The 23,846-nt window shown below is 43.4% G+C and overlaps 1 protein-coding gene across 1 annotated transcript in view; it reads left to right on the top strand.

Moving 5' to 3' along the window:
- The first annotated feature begins 16,964 nt into the window (after nt 1-16,964).
- Nucleotides 16,965-23,846, top strand: part of LOC111153521 (potassium voltage-gated channel modifier subfamily V member 2) — a 50,887-nt gene continuing 44,005 nt past the window's right edge. The window contains exon 1 of the mRNA XM_022512576.1: nt 16,965-18,362. Coding sequence (XP_022368284.1) covers nt 16,965-18,362 — 1,398 coding nt within the window. The remainder of the gene's footprint in view (nt 18,363-23,846) is intronic.

Here is a 23,846-nt window from a genome sequence, read left to right as displayed (position 1 = left end):
ACATGCAGAAGAATGAAACTGGACCATTTCCTTACACCACACACAAAAAATAGAATCAAAATGGATGAAAGACCTAAATGTGAGACAGGAATCCATCAAAATCCTTGAGAACACAGGCAGCAATCTCTTTTACCTCAGCCACAGCAACTTCTTCCTAGAAACATTGCCAAAGGCAAGGGAAGCAAGGGCAAAAATGAACTATTGGGACTTCATCAGGATAAAAAGCTTTTGCACAGCAAAGGAAACAGTTAACAAAACCAAAGGATAACTGTCAGAATGGGAGAGGATATTTGCCAATGACATATCAGATAAAGGGCTAGTATCAAAAATCTATAACTTACCAAACTCAACACCCAAAGAACAAATAATCCAATCAAGAAATGGGCAGAGGACATGAACAGACATTTCTGCAAAGAAGACATCCAGATGGCCAACAGACACATGAAAAAGTGCTCCACATCACTTGGCATCAGAGAAATACAAATCAAAACCACAGTGAGATATCACCTCACACCAGTCAGAATGGCTAAAATTAACAAGTCAGGAAATGAGAGATGCTGGCAAGGATGCGGAGAAAGGGGAACCCTCCTACACTGGTTGGTGGGAATGGAAGCGGGTGCAGCCACTCTGGAAAACAGCATGGAGGTTCCTTAAAAAGTTGAAAATAGAGCTACCCTACAATCCAACAATTGCACTACTGGGTATTTACCCTAAAGATAAAATGTAGTGATCTGAAGGGGCACATGCACCCGAATGTTTATAGCAGCAATGTCCTCAATAGCCAAACTATGGAAAGAACCTAGATGTCCATCAACAGATGAATGGATAAAGAAGATGTGGTGTATATACATACAATGGAATACTATGCAGCCATCAAAAGAAATGAAATCTTGCCATTTGCAACAACGTGGATGGAACTAGAGGGTATTATGCTGAGCGAAATAAGTCAGTCAGGGAAAGACAACTATCATATGATCTCCCTGATAGGAGGAAGTTGAGAGGCAAAGTCAGGAGTTTGGGGGGTAGGGAAGGAAAAAATGAAACAGATGGGATCGGAAGGGAAACAAACCATGAGAGACTCTTAATCTCACAAAACAAACAGGGTTGCTGGGGGGAGGCGGGTAGGGAAAGGGTGGTGGGGTTATGGACAGTGGGGATGGTATGTGCTATGGTGAGTGCTGTGAAGTGTGTAAACCTGGTGATTCACAGACCTGTACCCCTGGGGCTAATAATACATTATATGTTTATAAAAAATAAAAATTTAAAAAAAAAATTTAAAAAATGTGTCTGTGTGTTCTGATTTATCATTTCCGTGCAGAGAATGGAAACCGCATCTGTAAGTACAGACATACCAGCACAGACACGTGTGCGTTCGTGTGCTGAGGGAATCAACTCAAAGTAAGTGAGACCTTTTGACTGCACAAGGATATTCTATCAGAAACCCAGGATCAGTCTTCTAGAACGCCACACTTTTCTTCAGTGCAAAAATACCAGAAAATCCCCTTAAAGTCAGGAACCGGACAAGGATACCCATTCTCATTGTTTCTAGTCTTTATCATACTGAAGACCAAGCCATCTGCATTAAGGGGAAAAATCAATAAAGCATGGAAAGAAAGCCTACAAGTTGCCCTATGTGCATATAAAATGATGATCTACACAAAACTCAATAAAACCTACAGGAAACTTGACTATGAATGCAATCTGTAAGAGAGCTTAGCAAGGTGGGCGGTGATAAGAATAATGGAAAAAATTATTTGCGTTCTGCAAACAGAAAACAGAGTTTTTAAAAAGGTGTATTTGTTAGGTACTATTCCACAATGAATTATTCTAAAACTTAGTGACTTAAAACAAGCTCTTACCTCTTCATGGTACTGATAGTTAGGAATGTGGGAGTGGCTCAGCTGGACGATTCTGGCTCAGGATCTCTAATGAGGCTGCAGTCATCTGAATCCTTGGCTGGAACTGGAGGGATCCCCTTCCAAGATGGCCTGGTCACGTATGGAGGCTATAGGCCTCACCGAAGTCTCAGTTCTCTATCTTTGGATCTCTCTGTAAGACTGCAGGGACTTCCTCATGACATGACAGCTGCCTTCCTGCACAGAGAATGATCTGAAAAACAGCAAAGAGGAAGACTTTATGATCTAAGCTCTGAATTTCTCCTGCTTTATTTTTTCCTTAGTAGTAAGTCTCTAAGTCCATCTCACACCTAATAAAGGGCAGTTAAGATCCACCTTATAAAGGGAGGCATTTCAAAGAAGGTGCAAACATAGTTTCAAGCCATCAGAGACACCATACATGAGAGCAGGAAAATCTAAGTTACTTGGGAATAAATTTCATGAATGATATTCAAAATATGAAGGAGAAATTTTTCCAAAAAAAAAAAAAATCTTGCCATTTGGAATGACATGAGTGATACTAGAAGGTATTATGTTAAGTGAAATAAATTAATCAGAGAAAGATAATTATCTCTCTGATATGAGGAATTTGAGAGGGAGGGAGGGAGTAGGTAGGGAGTAGGTGGGGAGGGGGAGGTAGTCATGGGGGAAGGAGAGGGAAAAAATGAAACAAGATGGGATGAGGGAGGAAGGCAAACTATGAGACTCTTAATCTTGGGAAACAAACTGAGGGTTGCTGGTTGGTGGGGGCTGCAGAAGAGGGTGGCTAGGTGATGGAAATAGGGGAAGGTATGTGCTATGGTGAGTACTGTGAATTGTCTAAGAGAGAAGATTCACAGACCTGTACCCCTGAAGCAAATAATACATTATATGTTAACAAAATTTTAAAAAATAAAGTTAATATGAACATTAAAAAAAAAACTTTAGTGAAAGATAATTTTTTAAGTTTTTATTTAAATTCCAGTTAGTTAACATATGGTGTGGTATTAGTTCCAGGTGTATAATAGAATGATTCAGCACTTCCACACAGCACCCAGGGCTCCTCAGGACAAGTGTACCCCTTAATCCCATCACCTAGCTAAGTCCATGCCCACCCCCCTCCTCTTCTTGATTTTGTTCTCTATACTTGAGTCTGTTTCTTGGTTTGCCTTTTTTTTCCCCTTTGTTCCTTTGTTTTGTTTCTTAAATCCCACATATGAGTGAAATCATTTGGTATTTGTCTTTCTTATTTTCCTTAGCACAATACTCTTGAGCTCTATCCATGTCCTTGCAAATGGCAAGATTTCATTCTTTTCTATGGCTGAGTAATATTCGTTTGTGTGTGTGTGTGTGTGTGTGTGTGTGTGTGTGTGTGACATCTTCATCCATTCATCTGGCAATGGATACTTGGGCTGCTTCTGTAAAGACAACACTGTCATAAACATCTGGGTGCGTGCATCTCTTTGAATGACTATTTTTGTCTTCTTTGGGTAAATACCTAGTAGTGTAATTGCTGGATTATAAGGTAGTTCCCCAACTTTCTGAGGACTCTCCATACTGTTTTCCAGAGCTGCTGCCCCAGCCTGCATTCCCACCACCAGTGTAAGAAGGTTCCCTTTTGTCCACATCCTCACCAACACCTGTTGTTTCTTGTGTTGTTGATTTTAGCCATTCTGGTGGGTGTGAGGTGGAATGTCACTGTAGTTTTGAGTTGTATTTCCCTGATGATGAGTGATGTTGAGGTGAGAGACATTTTTAAAAACCTAAATTAATGCAAAGACACATATTAGGTAGTCTCAGTAACGATCGTCTCACATGCACATATTAAATGAACTCATTTCTAATCCAAGCCCTGAAGAGTTTTAAAAACAAGTATTTTGAACTTGAAAAGTAGATTCTGAAACTCATATGGAAATTCAAAGGCCCAAGAATAGCAAATACACTCTTGAAAAAGAAAAAGTACAGATTGAGGAACATGTTCCACATATATAAGAACGTTTTATAAAGCTTGCAGTCAATAGCAGTTAAAAACATTATGGAATTGTCTCAACAAACTGAGTTAACAGAAAAGAGAGACCAAGGACTGATACAACTACAAAAACTGGATACCTGCCAGAAAAAATTTTGCAAATCATTTGGGGAACAGTATATTATTTAATAAAGAATGCTGCAACAACTGGTCATCCATGGAGGGAAAGTGACCTTATAATCCTGTTTCAGGACCTATCTCCAAATAAATGGATTCTGGGTAAATGTCAAACTTAAATGTAAAAGGCAACTCTCTGAAATAACAAAAGAAAATTTAAAGGTATGTCTTTGTGACCTTATGGTATGAAAGGACGTCTTAAGCAGACATTAAAATGATAGCTAAGAAATTTTTTGATATATTTAACTACATTAAAATGAATGAAATCGAGCACCAGAAAGCACAAAGAAAGTGAAAAAAAGACACACACAGGAAAAATATTTGTCGGATAAGAAACAAAATATTAGTAACCAGAATATAAAGTATTTCTCAATTCTCAAAAGTAGGACTGCTATATATATATGAACATTTAATTTTAGTAGGTATTGATAGAGACTATTTCTACTGTTAGCAAGTTAAAAATTCAAAGGGCTCATCTTACCAGCAATAAATGTTCTATTTCTTTTTATTTTTTGTCACTTTGGTATATGAATAACAGTAAAACTGAATATTTTTCACTTGTTTTCATTACAGTATGTTTTGTCATACAAGAGTGGACGCTGACATCCTTTTCATGTGCCCAGTTCAACTAAAGCATCTGTATCATATGTTCATTGGTATTCGTAGGCTACTTTATTAATTTGCTACTCGTGTTCTTTTGTCCTTAGCTATTCAATATTGTCTTGGAGCTATGAGCAAAATCAGAGAATTTAATCTGTATACATGTTGAAAAGCAGAGATAACTCTCCTGGTTTATTGATATGGTTTTGTTTCCAGAAACCCTAGAAATTCTAGTTTTTTTTTAAAAAAATTGCTAGAATTAATAAGGTAATTTGGTAAGATGGATCAGCACAAGACAACTACACAAAGACCAATAACCTTTTTCTGTACCAGCAGTGAGTACCTGGATATGAGAATACAGGGGCTAGCTACGTCATTGACAATGGCTGACAAAGTGCATAAGGGATCTCCAGAGAAAATCAATGAGGTAGGCTTGGAATTTTTGTAAATACATCTACAAAGTCTCACCAAGAGTCATAAACCAAGATATCTCCAAATAGAAAAACTATTTTAAACAGTTCCTCTACATTGATATTTGGCTTCAAGCAAGATGGGGAAGGGAATGGCCTCGTATTTTCGAAGAGTAACTCAGAATGCAGGTAAGCTGGCACTTACAGTCACGTGGCACATTTTTAGAGCTCACTACTGATTCAGAGCCATACTTGGCTACACATGAGTAATAATCCAGATCTGGTCCCTGTTCTCATGGAGCGGATTGTGGTTTAACAGTAACGAAAGACAGGTCTCTATCAAACAATAAAACATGAGGGATGGTAGAAGAGACAACTTTAATGTTACTATACTCGTGCCATTAGCTGACAAATGTGGACACTGAGGCCCAGCCAGGAGATGTGGTTTATTAAAGTCTACACAGCTAGTAAGTTACCAAGCTGGTATTAGAACTCAGTTCTCTTGACTTCCTCAGGATACTACTCTGCCTCTCAGAGTACAGTCTGGAGGCTAAGACTATACTCTGTAGTGTAGTCTAATGCAGGACCTAGATTTTACAGTACGACTGTACACATGACTAGAAGCGTCAGGCTTGAGGAAAAGCTAGGCACTGGGATAGTTCTCAAACTCTACCAATATTTTGTTACATGATAAGCAGGATAGAAACGGACAAGAGAATCCCAGCAGCCATTAACATGATGATGTAAATATAGAAACAGATTTACATATGGAAAAATTACTACTACATATTGAGTGAGTAAAGGTTAGAGAATGTTATGTTTACCACCATCCCACATATGTAAAATTATATATAAAAACAGGAATGTGAAATTACACAGTGTGTATATATAGTTAAGTATATAAGGATATATATGTATGTGTACATATAATAGTGTGTGTGTGTGGACATACAGATAGAAAGAAATAGAACAATTTCTGGATGAATGTTCATCATGATGTTAATAGTAGTTACTTGGGGTTAAAAAGTATGCCATAGGTTCTATTTTCTTCTTTGTACATTTCTCTGATGATTTTTTATATGATCTGGTATCTTTTTTAAAGCAATAAAATTCAAAAGATAGATTGTTCTGAATAATCCCAGGTATCAGGATCATGACCAATGTTTGGAACAAATGTTCATGTTGGAACATGGACACTGGATATAGAGATCAGAGCAGAAATTACTCATCCAGAAAAAGGAGTGAGGAAAATCGGTTTTTAGAACTAAAGGATGCACCTGTCTATAAAGTTTACAAATAATCCGGAGGAGCCTTAATCTTTGGTGACACCCTTAGCCTCCACCAGCCCTGAACTGCCAATCTTTGGGCATCTTGTCATAGGAGAAGAGTAAACCATACACACAGAAAGTCCTTAGCATTCTTTCTGTTACATGCAGCTGAACATAATCATTACAGATGAAAGCAATATAGCCCTTTTAAAATGGGTTTTTTTTTAGTCATAGTTTGTGATGTTCTTACATAGCAGAAGCTAAAGCTGACTTTTGCCAAATTAATTTTAGAACAGAGCAACGGTGAAATTATGGGGACAAGGAAAGTCATTATCTTACTTTTTTTTTTAATGAGTTAATTTTTTTTATTAATCATTTTTTAAATTTATTTTCAGCATAACAATATTCATTGTTTTTGTACCACACCCAGTGCATTATCTTTCTTGAAAGAATAAGCTACTTAGTCATCACAAGCTTTTAGCTGCTCCACACACAGGGTTACGTACAAATAGTTGTTATGTCAGTTAAAGTAATTTGTATCTATTCTAGAACTCTTTGTGGCAATGCCTTGCTAGTCAAGCTCCAAACTGATCATCAGTCCAGAACACTGATTCTTCTCCGGGAGTTTTCTAAGTTACACTGCTTTGGGGTTTAATCTACATCAACAAAAGAATATATATATATATATATATTTTTTAATCTATTATTTATGCATTTCAGTGAGTGTAACTCCCATAAACCCATCCATTACCTAAGGTCTAACTCTTCTGTTCTGATTTTATGAATAAATCTTTGCAATACAGAGACATGATATTTTAGAAAGCTGCATGGAAAGTACTTCTCTGCACTATGTAATTTTGCTGTAACTGGTAACTACTGCCCCATACCAAAAAAAACAGAAACAAAGAGACAAGCTGTTTTTGGAGTCAAACTACATAGGCAATTTTAATACTATCACTTAGTCATTATTAATCATTTATAATCCCTTCCCCTTGCCACATTTATTAATCCTTAATGGTTTTCAGAGGCTCATTCTATTCTAGCATCATCACATACCATCTGCTCGAGCACATTCTTTGTATTCTTACTAGGCTTTCACAGATGCCACCTTTCAAACTGGCAAATCTCCTCAGGCGCATCACCTCGCTCTCAGCCCCCCTACTCCAAGGAGCCCCAAGTCATCACAGTAATGTTCGCGTCCGAGCAGATGTGCCATATTTTCTGGTATATTTCCCTCCCTTGGCAGAGTTCTCAAGTGCAAATTTTAAGGTAAAAAAAAAAAAATTGTGGGATATGAGCATTTTCTGCAAATGCTTTCTCTCTGTATCAAAAGCAGTGCTCACGAGCCTCATTTCTTTTCTTCAGGAGACTTGGTCAGAGAGAATCTCTCTTCTCAGAGTACAGAGAGCAGAAACAGACACCCCGAGGCAGAGGCCAGGAGAGAACCCCGGAAACCAATGGAAGTGAAGAGCAAAGTGGTGTCCAATCATACAAGGCTGAACTTTTTAAAGATCAACGGGGTCTACTCTACCACAGAAAGCAGCCAAGGTTCTCATTTGGGCAGAAGAGGTTGTTTCTGGAAGTTATGTGAAATACAACTGTACCTACCTTCTCAACACAAAATAGAGGACAGAGACATTGACCATGGAATTAGACCAGTGAAGGACATTAGTTTGTGTTACCCATCTTAGCTCTTCACTAATGTTAAGATCAGATATTTAAATTACTCAAAAGTACACCTTCCAGTTGTACAACTTGCTGGTTTCACACGGACACAACTTCAAGGTGAAAAACCAGATGTGATGATGCTTGGAACAATGTCAAGTTAGGGAGAGTTAGAACAGGATTCCAGAGTCGGGCACTGATAGATGGGACAGCTCAGTTTCCTTATCTCGGAAGTGGACAGTGGGAACAGACAACCACCGGGCCCCCCCTAGCTCAGAAGTCTCAGAGGGTGTTATACACAGTATATTTACACTTTATGTTGAATTGGCTTGCATCCATTTCCAAAACAGAAGAAGAGCCTGACCCATCGTGCCAGTGGGGGCAAAAAGAACAAAAAAGAATCATGTTGGAAGACTGTCTGTGAATCTGTAGGGGAAATCATAAACGAAGATCAGAAATCAAAGTGGAGTTTTGGTAAGTAAGGGACACCCCATTAGGGCTGCACATTCTGCCAGAGCAGCACAAATGGGAGGAAGGTACCCAGGTGGCTGGTCGATGAGCCCCAGATTCTTCATCTTTAAAAAAGGGAATTAAAGAAGACGATGTACTTGCAGATGGGGGTGCACCCCCCACCCCGATTAACCGTGATTACAGGACACTAACTACAAAAATGTTTCCTTACAGCCTTCCCCTCTCCCATCCCTCACCCTTCCTGTTTCCAAACACACAGGAAACCTTCTGTGGGTCAAAGAGGATTTCAACTGGCTGAGACATTTGGCAATCAATCACGGTTTCCATCCATTGCCCATTTTACCTAAGATGAGACGGGCAAGTTTAAAGAGAAGGAGGTAAGCTAATACTTCAGTAATTTGATTATTGGAAGAAATTCACCAGCCTTAACAAGAGCTTTCCTCCTCCAAAAGCTCCTCTTTTTCCTTTACTGGGAGCTGGGGAGACTGTTGGGGTTTTCTTTTTATTTCTTTGGTTTGGGCTTAAGTATTAATCACTCAGATCCCCATCTCAATTTCCCACTTTATAATTCTGACCTTAGTCATTTACCTTTACTAACAAGGACTTCAAAGACCTGAAAGGAAATGCAGCTCCCCAAGTGAAAACTGAACTTCTCTCTCTCTTTCTTAGGCCTGGGTCTGGGTGAATTTGCAGAAGTGTCTGTTCTCGGCAACCTTGCTCTTCTTACCACTGACTTTGGTTTTTCCCTTTTAATTCTAGGCTCTTCCTGAGCCATCCCGAATCAATCTGTTCTGAAATGCCCCACCCCCACGCCTACCCCACACCTATTCAGACTCAGTGGCATTGCTCCATTCACTGTCCTACCCAAACTCCCCATCTCACTCCTTTTTAGTCTTAACAAAGAAGACCTACAAATGGCTGACAGAAACATGAAAAAATGTTCATCATCTCTAGCTATCAGGGAGATTCAAATCAAAGCCACATTGAGATACCACCTTACACCAGTTAGAATGGCCAAAATTAACAAGACAGTAAACAACGTGTGTTGGAGAGGATGTGGAGAAAGGGGAACCCTCTTACACTGTTGGTGGGAATGCAAGTTGGTGCAGCCACTTTGGAAAACAGTGTGGAGATTCCTCAAGAAATTAAAAATTGAGCTTCCCTAAGACCCTGCAATTGCACTACTGGGTATTTAGCCCAAAGATACAGATGTAGTGAAAAGAAGGGCCATCTGTACCCCAATGTTCATAGCAGCAATGGCCACGGTTGCCAAACTGTGGAAAGAACCAAGGTGCCCTTCAACGGACGAATGGATAAGGAAGATGTGGTCCATAGACACTATGGAGTATTATGCCTCCATCAGAAAGGATGAATACCCAATTTTTGTAGCAACATGGACGAGACTGGAAGAGATTATGCTGAGTGAAATAAGTCAAGCAGAGAGAGTCTATTATCATATGGTTTCATTTACTTGTGGAGCATAAGGAATAACATGGAGGACACTGGGAGATGGAGAAAAGTGAATTGGGGGAAATCAGAAGGGGAGATGAACCATGAGAGACTGCGGACTCTGAGAAACAAACTGACGGTTTTGGAGGGGAGGGAGATGGGAGGTTGGGTGAGCCTGGTGGCGGGTATTAAGGAGGGCACGTATTGCATGGAGAACTGGGTGTGGTGCATAATCAGTGAATCTTGGAACACTGGACAAATAAAATAAAATAAAATAAAGTAGTAAGCCAGTTTATGCTAGCAAACTCACTTGACTCAGGTGTTAATGTCTTAAAAGTTCATTGCTCCTGGGGCCAGTACATATTTAAAAAAGAATCCAGACACAGCTTCTTAAATCTGTTCTGTCCAACATGGTAGCCACTAGCCATACAGGACTATGAAATATATATAAGATAAATTAAGACCAAATAAAATTTAATTTTAAATCCTTATTTTTTTAATTTTTTTAAAAATATTTTATATCTATGTGTTCTGTTCCTCAGTGGCACTAGTCATGTTTTGAGCCCTACAAATATTTCTATCTCCATATGAAGTTCTATTAGTGGTCTCTAACATAAAGGAGTTAATTTTCACAGTGGACTGTCAATGTGAATTCTTTCTCTGCTCAGAAACTCTCCAGAGGCTAAAAATAAATATATTCACGTGTTGTAGGTATAGAATCAGGCATTGGGGTAAGAGGTAGCTGGATGAGGGAGAGATGACCACCTTTTGCTGAACAGTAGATGCTCGCATTTGGCATAATGTGGCCAATTGAAAATAGAGTAGAGGGGTGTTCTCTTTTTATAGTAACAGGAAATCCTGCACAGCCTATAGACGAGGAAATGGCAATGAAAAAGGTTGAAGCAATTTTCCCGAAGCTTTGAACCAGAACTCAAAATCTGGTCTTCGTTTAACATTCTTTGTCTCGTGCCACGCTGCCTGTCGGTCTCGGTCACCGAAGAAAAGCAGGCAGGACTCCAGCCCCCATTCCTCAAAGCCCAGTTTTCCTCCCTTCAGAGTAAGTCTGGGGTATGTCAGTGCAAAGCGGTAAATTTTTTTTAGGATTTTATTTTTCTATTTCAGAGAGATAGAGAGCAAGAGAGAGCGCACGGGTGGTGGGAAGGGGTAGAGGCAGAGGGAGAAGCAGACTCCCCATAGAGCAGGCAGCCCGATGTGGGGCTCGATCCCAGCACCCTGGGATCATGACCTGAACTGAAGGCAGACGCTTGACCCACTGAGCCACCCCAGGTGCCCCTAAAGAAGTAAATCTTTAACATTTTTGAGGTTATTCTAGATTTACATGCAGTTTTAAGGGTACAGAGAGATCTTCAACATATTTTTCTAATCTGCTACATCTGGACACTCTACTTGGTGCTGGGGCCCCAGAGAAAAGATTGTCTTTGCCCTTGAAGACTTTAGAGGCTAGTGGGGAGCACACGAGTGAATAATTAATATAGGATTGATTAAAATAAACCTATAATGCTATTTTCACTTCCCAGCAAGCAACGAGCAGCCGGCAATGCAATTCTAGCAGAGCTACCGTGAAGACGCTCCCATATTCTAGGGCGACAAGTAAGCAGGGAGGCGAATTGCAAAGCAAGCTGGCAAGAGGCACCAAATATTTCGATCTTCCAGCTGGTAGTTTCGAGTGCCTGCTGTATTCCAGGCAGTGGACTAGAACCTTCCGGAACTCAGTCTTGTTTACAGGCAGATAGCATTTGTGCAAAGGGTTCTACTAGGGGAAGTCAAGCTTTTAGGGAAGCACCTGTTGGGGGTGGGGAGGGCTGAATTCAGCTTTGGAGGATGCAGGACTGCCTTAGGCTGGAGGACAGCCTAAGAGGAATTAGCTCTCCACCTACAAAAGGTGAACACGAGTTGTCCAGAAGGAGAGGAGACAGGCTGGTGTGGAGAGGGGCTGTCTTAAACAGAACAAACAGCAGAAACAGCATGTGGGAAGGCTCAATATTAAAAGAGAATGGCCTAAAAAAAATCTAGTCAAACTGTCTCAAAGAATTACTCAGAACACCATCCCCCTCCCCGAAAAAAAAAAAAAAAAAACCCAAAGGAAAAAAACCTCTCAAACATATTTTTATCACATCATTACTTAAAACAGTGGAATACTGAAAAGTAGTTGTTTCCAGAAAAGAGATTTAGTCTAGTTATAGATGGCACATCCACAATATAGAGTATTTTGTAGTTGTTTAAAATAATGATTACAGGGGCGCCTGGGTGGCTTAGTCAGTTAAGCATCTGACTTCAGCTTAGGACCATGATCCCAGGGTCCTAAGATTGAGCCCCGTGTCGGATCTCCTGCCTGCTCGTGCTCTGTCTCACTCCGAAATAAATAAAATCTTTCAAAAAATAAATAAAATAATGATTACAAAGTGGGGTTTTTTAAATCAAAAATGTGTATGTGAAAATGTTAAATGAAAAAAGCAGGATACATAATTTATGTCCAATACGAGCAACCATGGTAAATAGATGTGTGTGTGTGTGTGTGTGTGTGTAATTGGATGGAAAGACACAGGTTAAAATATTAACTGTGAGTGTCTTTGGAGGGTCAGACTATAGGGTTTTTTTTATGTAGATGCTGTTTTATAACCTGCTGGTTAGTCTGGAGCAAAACCCAGCTTCACAATTTACTTTGTGTGCAACTGTGGGCTAGTCATTTAACTCCTCTGTATCCAAGTCTCTTTAGCCATGAAGAAGGAAAAGTGCCTGCATGATAGGTTGTTTAAGGGTTAACCCAGTCCAGTGTCTGGGCATGCTGTTATTACTGTATTGGTTACTAGTGTTCTACTCTGTTTTTTCAACTCTTCTCTAATGCACTTATAGAACTTCCATAATGGGAAACTTTTTTTTTTTTAAGATTTTAATTATTTATTTGACAGAGATCACAAGTAGGCAGAGAGGCAGGCAGAGAGAGAGGGGGAAGCAAGCTCACCGCTGAGGAGAGAGCCCGATGCGGGGCTTGATCCCAGGACCCTGGGATCATGACCTGAGCTGAAGGCAGAGGCCCAACCCACTGAGCCACCCAGGTGCCCCCGTAATGGGAAACTTTTTAAGTCTCTCTTCATTAAAAGAAGTGCCTCATGTTCTAAGTTACATGTCACCTTAAATGAAAACACTGACAAGGAGCAGCTGACCCATCCTGACAAAACACACAGAAATGTCAGAGAAGCGTTGCTCAAAGAGGAGGAGGATGTCTGTACTGACTTTTGAAGGATGGGGATCACAGAAGAAAGGCAGGAGGGAATCCAAGACAGATGAATCATGAAGGAAAGACTTGGATTCTTAGTAATTTCAAGGCAGAAGCTGACTTGAAGATCATTCAGGTTTCCCTCTGCCCTAAAAATTCTTTTTTTTTTTTAAGATTTATTTATTTGAGAGAGAAAGAGAGAGGGAGGGAGCACAAGCAGGGGGAGTTGCAGGCAGAGAGAGAAGCAGACTCCCCGTTGAGCAAGGAGACCCATGCAGGACTCGATCCCAGGACCCTGGGATCACACTCTGAGCCGAAGGCAGACACCCAACAGCCTGAGCCACCCAGGCATCCCTGCCCTACAAATTCTTAAATGTGTTCCCATTCTACTTTTGGACAGTTCTCATGGATAGAAAGGGTTTCCATATAGGGATAATCACCTACAGTTGCCCTCGCAAAGGAGAAAAAAAAAAAAAAAAACCCAAGAGCAAAATCCAAGCAACATGTCCACACCAACACACGCACTGGGGAGTACAAGACCAAGAAGTGCGGTCCATCCAGGCAATGCCATGCCGCTCAAACATCACTAACTCTCCTGTTTTTCGGGACAAAAGCTGTGACAGCATGAAATCTTAGCAGCAGCATAGCAGTGCAATGGAAAGAGAGGCAACGGGAATTCTGAGAGCAGTGATGATCTTTTATAAGAACGTGATCCCTTCCACATAGTGAAGCTACTTGTTGGTAGTACTGAGCAGCACAGAAAGAAGCAAGGGAACTGGAGAACAGTTCGGTGGGTGGATGGAGAAGCGACATCAGCTTTACATGCCAAAAGGGGAGCACGAGAAGGGCATTGAGCAACTTTAAGGCTAGGCCTGATTAGGCATTACCTTAAGCTTGGAGGGTTGAGGTCTATGGAAAGCCAAACAAGGTCATCAGCCTTGTAGCAACTGTGACCTGTCCCAACGACCCGGAAACATAATTAAAACTGAACTACATGGTAAGGACAGCATTACAGACCAGTGGGGGAAAGACGGATTATCCAGTTAATGTGTTGGGACATGTGGATAAAACCTGGAAAACAGAGTTGGGTCCCTACACTTCACTCTTTACCTCAAAATTAATTCTTCTTGGATCAAATCCTTAAATGTGAGAAGGAAAACTGTAAGAAGAAAATTCTTCCAGATTATGGAGCAGTGAAGTTTCCCAATATGCCACCACAGTGAGAAGTCTCCGAATAAAAAAAAATGTACATGGGAACAAAAACTCATCAAGGGATCAAGTCAGACATGAAAATTGCAATCCATATGCCAAGGGGTCTATACCCAAAATATAGATAGCTCTCCTACAAATCTGTCAAAGAAATACCAACCTATCAATGAAAAGCAGAAAAAGAAACACAACTAATGACAGGAAGAGATGGTGAGCTGCATTCCCAGTAAAAGAAGTGCAAATTAAAATTATTGCACATGTCCTTTTTTACCTATCAAATGGGCGGAGCTCAAGAAGCGTGATGGTGAGTTACACATTAGTAAAAATTTTTATGAGGGAAATTGACATCATTGATCAAAATTGCAAACATGCAGTCTTTGACCTAATAATTTGTCCTTCATATACATTTTTTTAAAAACTCTTTAAAAAACATTTTATTAATTTGAGAAAGATAGAGAGTGTGCACACAAACAGGGGGTAGGACCAGAGGGAGAAGGAGAAGCAGACCTCCCACTGAGCGGGGAGCCTGATGTGGGGCCCAATCCCAGGACCCCGGGATCATAACCTGAGCTTAAGGGAGACATTTAACCAGCTGAGCCACCCAGGTGCCCCAAAAAACTTTATTATGAAGAAATGCAAACACATATGAAAGCAGAGTAGCATAATGAACCTCTATGCCCCCATCACTCAGTGTCAACAGTTACTAACCCATGGCCTGTCTTGGTCCCATACTATGGCCAACCCCTTTTCCCTTTCCCCCTATTTTCTTGAAGCAAAGCTCAGGTATGGTATCCTTCCACCCATAAATAAGTCAGTATGTGTCTCTAAAAGACACACAGCCTTTAACCTTACAAGACCATTATCACAACTAAAAATATTCATAGGAATTCCTAAATACCACCAAATTTCCAACTCTCAAAAATGTTTTAGGCTTTTTGTTTGAACCAGGATTCCAATGACACCCACACATTCCTATAGGACAGGACATTATTTTAAGTAATAGAATCATTCACGCATGTTGAAGATGGTATCATTTTCAGAGTCTTCCCAAGGTATCTGTCCAGTTTGTTCTGTCCTCTCTGGTCAGGTTTCTTGGTAATCCTTCTTCCATCTTGAACGTGTATAAAGTAATATATACACAAGGTTATTTGTTCCATGGTTGTTTCCAAGAGCCAAGATATAAAACAACCTGAATGTTTATCCCTGTCAGACTACTATGGGGCTACCTTCAAAATCAGGTGGACGTGTATGTTCAGATGTGAAAACACCTCTGAGACACACAGTTAATTGGAAAAAGCAATGTGGACAATGTACTGTCCACTGTGATCAACACAGTGATCTGTGTTAACAGTAGAGCGCTATCCAGATGGCAGGTGGAGACAGGTTTTTGCTTGTATATGTTTAGGATATTTCTGGAAGAACGACCGAAAAGTATTCTAGAACAACAGCAGTGCTTACACCCTCAGAGGCACACCTGATAAGTGCAAGTTCGGTTTGGGAGAGGGAGACACTGTCTTCTGGAATGCATCCTTGGCACCTTTTGAATTTTTTGCCATCAACAATTATTAGCTATTTGAAATAACTGAATTCGAAAACATACTCTCTGGTCAGAACAAATCCCTTCCTCTCCTCTGCTACCCTGTATTTTTTACTCACTCTTTTGCTGTGTTTACTCAACTCCATCACCCACAAAACCAGAGTAACTGTGTCCCTATAGGATTCCTACCCCCAGCATCTAGCATGCTGCTTTCCACATAGAAAGAGACTTAAAAAAAAAAAAAAAAATTAAAGCGATGTCTTGAAGAATGAAGGAGACCTTTTCCTTGGAATCAAGTCTGGCCACTTTTACATCTGACCCTAACAGAGCAGCTAATTAGGGCTACGAGAACGTGTACCCACTGGTCCTGGGATTGCATCCGGGAATATGCTCTCATTACTGCAAAGCGGGGAAGGAAACAGAGGCAGAGAAACAGAGACAAAGGGGATGGAGGCCGGGACAGAGACGATAGGACTGGATTCTAAAGCAGTGCTAAGTAGCACCCATGTGGAAAAAACCAGAAAGGATCACGTGAAAGAACGGGAAGGGGATCACTGAAGTCTTAGGTGATCTAAACAGGGGCCGCGCTAAGAAGACAACAGGCTTGTGATAAAGTCCGCTTTAAGCGTTCTGCTGCCATTTCTGTCCTCGTTCCTGCAGAGGCCAGGACACAGGCATCTGGATTCTGGAGTTAAATCAGGGGCTTTCACCCCAGCACAAGAACACTGAGCTCTTCCTAAGGACAGGCCTAGGGGCTGGCGACATTTTTATTAGCAATAATCCCTGCCACCTCCCGATTATCTACAGATTTACGACCACATAATCAAGCCCGACGTCAGGGAGTGCAGGGAGAGGGGGAGGAAAGGAGCTAAGAGGCTCTAAATCCCTCCTAACACTTGCTGCTTCCCTATCAGCACGATTAGAGCAGTCAACAGCCATCTGCGCAGCTCGGAGGGCTGGACTGCTGCGGTCCCTCGCCCCCGGCAGGTTGCTCCACGTCCGCGCCCGTGCAGGCCCCGTCCTCCCAGCGGCGGGGACCAGCCCAGAGACCCCACGACTGCCAGGAAGGCGGATCAAGGGGCTCGCTCCCCGCAGCCATGCTGAAGCAGAGCGAGCGGAGGCGGTCTTGGGGCCACAGGCCCTGGAACACTCCAGAGAGCGAGCAGGCATCCCAGGCCGGGGCCGGCCCGCACCGCCGGAGCATCTGCTCGGTGGGGGCCCGCTCCGGCTCCCCGGCCAGCATCCCGCCGTGGACCGAGGGCAACTATAACTACTACATCGAGGAGGACGAGGACGGCGAGGAGGACGACGGCCTGAGGGACGACCCAGGCGAGGAGGCTCGGCAGCCCGAGGCCCAGGCCGCCCCGCCAGCCAGCAGCCCCGACCTCGCCGCCGCGCTGTCCACGCTGAACGTGAACGTGGGCGGCCAAAGCTACCGCCTGGACTGCTGCCAGCTGGCCTGCTACCCCAAGACGCGCCTGGGCCGCCTGGCCACGTCCACCAGCCGCAGCCGCCAGCTGGGCCTGTGCGACGACTACGAGGAGCGGACGGACGAGTACTTCTTCGACCGCGACCCGGCCGTCTTCCAGCTGGTCTACAACTTCTACACGTCCGGGGTGCTGCTGGTGCTGGACGAGCTGTGCCCGCGCGGCTTCCTGGAGGAGCTGGGCTACTGGGGCGTGCGGCTCAAGTACACGCCGCGCTGCTGCCGCATCTGCTTCGAGGAGCGGCGCGACGAGCTCCGCGAGCAGCTCAAGGTGCAGCGCGAGCTGCGCGCGCAGGCGCAGGCGGAGGAGGCCGAGGAGCTCTTCCGCGACATGCGCTTCTTCGGGCCGCAGCGCCGCCGCCTCTGGAACCTCATGGAGAAGCCCTTCTCGTCCGTCGCCGCCAAGGCCATCGGGGTGGCCTCCAGCCTCTTCGTGCTCATCTCCGTCGTGGCGCTGGCGCTCAACACGGTGGAGGAGATGCAGCAGCAGGCGGGGCCGGGCGCGGGCGGCGGCGACGCGCGGCCGGTCCTGGAGCACGTGGAGGTGCTGTGCATCGCCTTCTTCACGCTCGAGTTCCTGCTGCGCCTCGCCTCCACGCCCGACCTGCGGGGCTTCGCGCGCAGCGCCCTCAACGTGGTCGACCTGGTGGCCATCCTGCCGCTCTACCTGCAGCTGCTGCTCGAGGGCATCACGGGCGAGGACCAGCGGCAGGGCAAGGGCTCGCCGCGGGAGCACGACATCGAGGCGGTGGGCCGCGTGGGCAAGGTGGGCCAGGCGCTGCGCGTCATGCGCCTCCTGCGGGTCCTGCGCGTCCTCAAGCTGGCGCGCCACTCCACCGGCCTGCGCGCCTTCGGCTTCACGCTGCGCCGGTGCTACCAGCAGGTGGGCTGCCTCATGCTCTTCATCGCCATGGGCATCTTCACCTTCTCGGCCGCCGTCTACTCCGTGGAGCACGACATCCCCAACACCAACTTCACGAGCATCCCCCACGCCTGGTGGTGGGCCGCGGTGAGTACCCACGCTCCGGCTTCCCGCCCCCTTCCCCAGCCTGGAGGAGGCCAGTCGGCCCCGTCCTGGGCGATCAGCGGCCTGCCTTGCTTTGTTCCCCGACTTTTTCCCTGCCTGGGGTAGGGGCCCCTGCTCCCTCCAGGGCTCTGCTGCCTCCGGCAAACAGAACCAAGCTGGAAAGACAAAGTCCCGTAAGTAACTGAATTCAGCTCGGTCCTAGGAGCTTCCGAATCTAGATTTATTTTTTAAGATTTTATTTATATACTTGAAAGAGATCACAAGTAGGCAGAGAAGCAGGCAGAGAGGAAGGGAAGCAGGCTCCCCGCCGAGCAGGGAGCCCGATGCAGGGCTCGATCCCAGGACCCTGCGATCATGACCAGAGCTGAAGCCAGAGGCTTTAACCCACTGAGCCACCCAGGCGCCCCCCGAATCTAGATTTAGTCTTACGTCCCTGGACAGGCTGATTTTAAGAAGGATTCCTTGTTTATGTATGTGGGACCCATCCATCCTCCTCATTCTTATTCACCACTTACAGAACACCTGTTGTCCTGTTTGTAAATTTTATCTGATTTCAGTATCACAACCTGTGAAATGGTTAGGATCACGATTTTTTTTTTTTTTTAAAGAGGACAAATTGGAACTGGCTTCAGATTCGAAGGAAAGTAAGTTTATGCAGGGAAGAAGTGAGACTTGGCTGACCCGTGTCCATCCTAACTGAGGTCCCACTGCTGCTAGCCAATCCTGAGTGTGGAGAGAAGCATCTACAACCCAAACTTGATCCAGGATCGCTGAAGTTCCTTTAGGGCCTGGTGTTCTTGCCCCATTCTACAGCTGGAGGAGTCGAGGTGCAGAAGGTTTGAGTGTAGACACCCACCTAAAGGTAGCAGAGTAAGGACCCAAACCTAAATTCATCCAAACTAAATCCATGCCCTTCCTACACCCAGCAACTGCCTCTTTCAAGCTTCACGTCTAGGGCGTGCCTTGCCTAATTTGCAGTCTTTCAGTCATTTTTGTTGTTTTCTTTGGCATTTGCCTCTCTGTGGTAATATATGCCATTTGCTCAAATATCCGCATTTCTGCTATGCTAAGCTAAATCCCTGGGAAATCCCTGATCACTGGACATGCTGATGGATAAGCTGACATTTGGGCGTAGGAAAGAAGTGGGTGTGTCATTTGTCTATTTTTAAAAGTAGATGGTTTGTAATGCTGTTAGAAACATTAAGCAAATACAACCAGTTTTTCCCATGTAAGGAACTGGTTATTTTCAACATTAACACTGGGTTTGTTAGAACCTCGAGTCTGGTGTGGATTTCTGAGATGAACCAACCCAGGGCTACTAACAATGTAGTTCAGCAAGATGGAAGATTTAAATTTAGATTCTAGTCCCTGATCTGCTAATAATTAACTGTGACCCTGAATAATTGTGAAACCTCACTCTCTTACTCCCTGTCCTAAGTTTTCTTGTCCCTAAAAAAGGGTGGCTACAGAGCCCTATAATGCAGTTAGTCTTCTGTCAGGGAAAAGTAGAACTCCTATGTCAAATAGGATTTGTGGGCTTTCTTCAGTGATGGGATGACATTAGGCTCTTCCCCATGAGCTAGCCCAATGCCACACCTCCGATCACATTCCTGGTGACAAAAGGTCATCCCCATAGTAGATAAACCATGTGTACAGATGGAGCTGATAGAGGATGCTTTGTCCCCAGCAAATGACATTTACTTTGGAGGTGAGTAAAGCAGTAAGGGAGAAGAACAAATCCGCATGCTGATGGACACATTACCAAGTTCAAGAGTCAAGTTTCCATTTAACCAAGTATCTTAGAAGACCAGCGTGTATGTAGGTGGGGCCTAGGGGACATTCTGTACTATACTTTCAACCCAGAAAACTTTTTAAAATTTTGTGTATTAATACAAAAATTGGTAAGAATTCTATTGCTAGTGAGGATTTTTCTTTTAAAAAATTTCTTGAAGTGAATGCCTATTGATTCCATTTAATTTCTTGATCTATGTAATGTACAATGACCCTCAAAACTTTCAAATTACCCCCTTTTTATGTTAACTAAAACAGTTTTAGTCAAAATCAGTTTTTTCCATAAGTTTTCCAATCAAAACTAAAATCACCATTTAATTTTTATCAGTAACACATTTTAACGATTACTGCTTTTGCCAAAGCGAGTTTTCTTTCGTGGACATTATCTCCATCAGGCACTATTTTCACAAGCCAAAATTTGCACACTTCTGCTTCACTGTTGACCAACCTCAACCTTTACCAGTGGACTTTGTCCATCTCATTCTGAGAATTTCAGAGACTAGTAAAAATCATTATGAACTAATCTATGTTTCTAAACTAATCTATGATAACAACAGGAGCAGATTCCCCCTTGAACATTCAAACACTGCTTTATGCCCCAGGACAACAGAGATTAAGAAAGTTCTTCCCCATCCTCCTGATGGCATGCCACACTGTGTACCAAGGGTCCATATTCTCATAGAGCAAAGAGAAGAGAATGTTGCCAAAATGATGCAGACAGGACGCCTTGTTTCCCTATGTAGATGCCAAATAAAGATACAAAACGTGAAGATGAATTCTTCATGAGAATCACAAAATCCATCTTACACATTCACTGAGCTAGAGTTCTTTGATCAATTCCAGGGCACCTAGTGGGTGATATAAACACTAGGGATATTGGGTTAGCAATAGAACAAAACCCCCCAAAAGATAACTTTCTTTCTCTCACGCAGTTTACATTCTGATGGAGAAAGAGAATATATAGTTTCAGCTACTGGTGTGTCTCATATGAGATAACAGGATAGAGAGAGCTGGGTGTGCAATCCATCTTTAATAGGATGGCCGGAGAGGCCTTCCTGGAGAAAACGACACTGAGCTGAAATTTTAAGGGTGAGAAGAAACCCATCTGTACAGACATGACTGAACAGAAATGAGAGTAAGAAGTGGAATCCCAAAACAAACTCCGACACAGCTGTCTCCACGTCTTTTACTGATCACACGCCTCGTAATTAAGATTTTTTTGAGCACACACCCATGATAAATATGTGTCCAGCTATTCATAAATTATGTTATTTATTGCTATAATAATGATGCATCACAAACTACCCCAAAACTTAATCGCTTAAAATGTCAAGCACTGATTTAGTTATGAGTTTGCAAGTCAGCAGTTTGGGCTGTTTTCAACCAGAAGGTCCTTCTCATTTGGGCTGGTGCCAGTCACTCATATGTCTGATGATCAGCTGGGTGACAGCTGGGATGAAAGGGGGGACTAGGCCACATCTCCTCCATCCTCCAGCAGGCATGCACCCATGGCCATGGCAATGGGCAGGAGAGGGGATGCAGTTTCAACCATGTGAGCACTGTATAAGTTTCTGTTCATGTCATTTGCTCAACCCATTGGCCAAACCAAGTCACAAGGCCAAATTCAGAGTCCAAGAGCAGACCAGATTAGCCCACCCAATCTAGGAAAGCCCAGAAAGGTTTTATGGCAGAGACTTGGATGCAGGAAGATAGAAAGAATTAGGTCCACCGAATCGACATTTTTTCCAAAGGAGATGCACATATGGCCAACATACACATGAAAAAAAAAATGCTCAACATCACACATCATCAGGAAAATGCAAATCAAAACTGCAATGAGAGATCACCTCACACCTGTCAGAATGGCTAGAAAAAGACAAGAAATAACAAGAGTTGGAGAGGATGTGGAGAGAAAGGAATCCTCATGCACTGTTAGAAGGAATGCAAACAGGTGCAGCCACTATAGAAAACAGTATGGAGGTTCCTAAAAAAAAAAAAAAATTAAAAAATAGAAATACTGTACAATCTAGAAAATCTGCTACTGGGTATTTACCCAAAGAACATGAAGACAGTAATTTTGGAAAGATACATGCACCCCTGTGTTCACTGCAGCATTATTTACAATGGCCTAATTATGGAAGCAGCCCAAGTGTCCATCAGCAGATGAATGGATAAAGACGAGGTATGTGTGCGCACGCATGCGCGCGCACACACACACACACACACACACACACACACACACACACACACACAGGATATTACTCAGCCATAACAAAAGAATGGGATCTTGCCATTTGCAACAACATGGACAACAACAGAGGACATTATGCTACGTGAAATAAATCGGAGAAAGACAAATGCCACATGATTTCACTTATATGTGGAATCTAAAAAAAAATAAAGTGAACAAACAAAAAAGCAGAAGCATATCCATAAATATAAAAAACAAACCAGAGGTTGCCAGAGGGTAGGATGGTAGGGGGGGATGGGTGGGTAAAATGGGTGAAGGGCAGCGCGAGGTACAGGCTTCCAGTTACGGAATTCTAAATGACGGGGATGAAAGGGACAGCATGGAGAACGTAGTCAGTGGTGCTGTCATAAGGTTGTATGGTGACAGATGGTCGCGTAACAGAATGTGCAGACCTGTTGAATCACCATATTGTTCACCTGAAATTAATGTCACATCGTGTGTCCACTATATTTCTATTAAAAAAAATTAGGTAATACAATCATTCTACTGTAGTAAGCTGTTCCTGCTCACATATGTACACATCAGGAAACACATCCTCACACAGATTGGTAGTATCCCAGACTTCCGTGCTGTCTGCCTTGTACGCTCAGCCTCATTACAGACCGATTCTCCAAGCCGTTCTTCCGTGGGCTGCCGCACTTGCAGACAACCCCCAAATCCGACTTGCTTTTCATCATCTTCCCTCTCTCTATGCCAAGGATCTTAAAACCTTCCTCTGTAATTCAGCTCAAGGTTTTAAGAGGAATACAGTAATTTTCATCAGGGTGAATACTTCTACAGCTGCAGAACAACCCCCTGTGGACATTCACGTCTGCAAATGCTCCCGCATTAGGATTTAAGAGCCCCGTCCTGCTCGTCTGTCAAATGGAGATCATTTGTAAGTGCTAATGTAATAGGAAACATATGTAAAATGCTAGCCTGTAGTACACCGCCATAAATAGAAGCTACCATATCTGTCTAGTTGATACTCTCTATCACGTGGAAGCCATAACCTTTGTTTTCAGATTCATTTGGGGGAAAATAAAAACAGAAGTGATTCCCTCTCTACTGGAAAAAGAGAGGCTGTAAGACATATGAAGGAGTCAGCTCTTCTCTCATGGGAGAGCCTCTGAGTGCCCAAATGAATAGGTACGCACCCAGGGCAGCTCCAGTCATGTTGGGCGCCCCCTTTACCCCTCCCACCCCCCCTACCTCGGCTGCCTGGGGGTAGGAAATGCATGGCCTAGCTCAGCAAGAACAGTCAGCTCTGTGAAGACGCTGTCATCACTGGCCTCCGGTGTGGCTCTGTTTTAAAGCAGAAAAGGGGGGGTGCCTGGGTGGCTCAGTGGGTTAAGCTGCTGCCTTCGGCTCAGGTCATGATCTCAGGGTCCTGGGATGGAGTCCCGCATCGGGCTCTCTGCTCAGCAGGGAGCCTGCTTCCCTCT

Source organism: Enhydra lutris, unplaced genomic scaffold, assembly GCF_002288905.1.
Source record: "Enhydra lutris kenyoni isolate GAN:26980312 unplaced genomic scaffold, ASM228890v2 scaffoldscaffold33, whole genome shotgun sequence".
NCBI lineage: Eukaryota > Metazoa > Chordata > Mammalia > Carnivora > Mustelidae > Enhydra > Enhydra lutris.
This window is presented reverse-complemented; position numbering and strand designations above follow the sequence as displayed.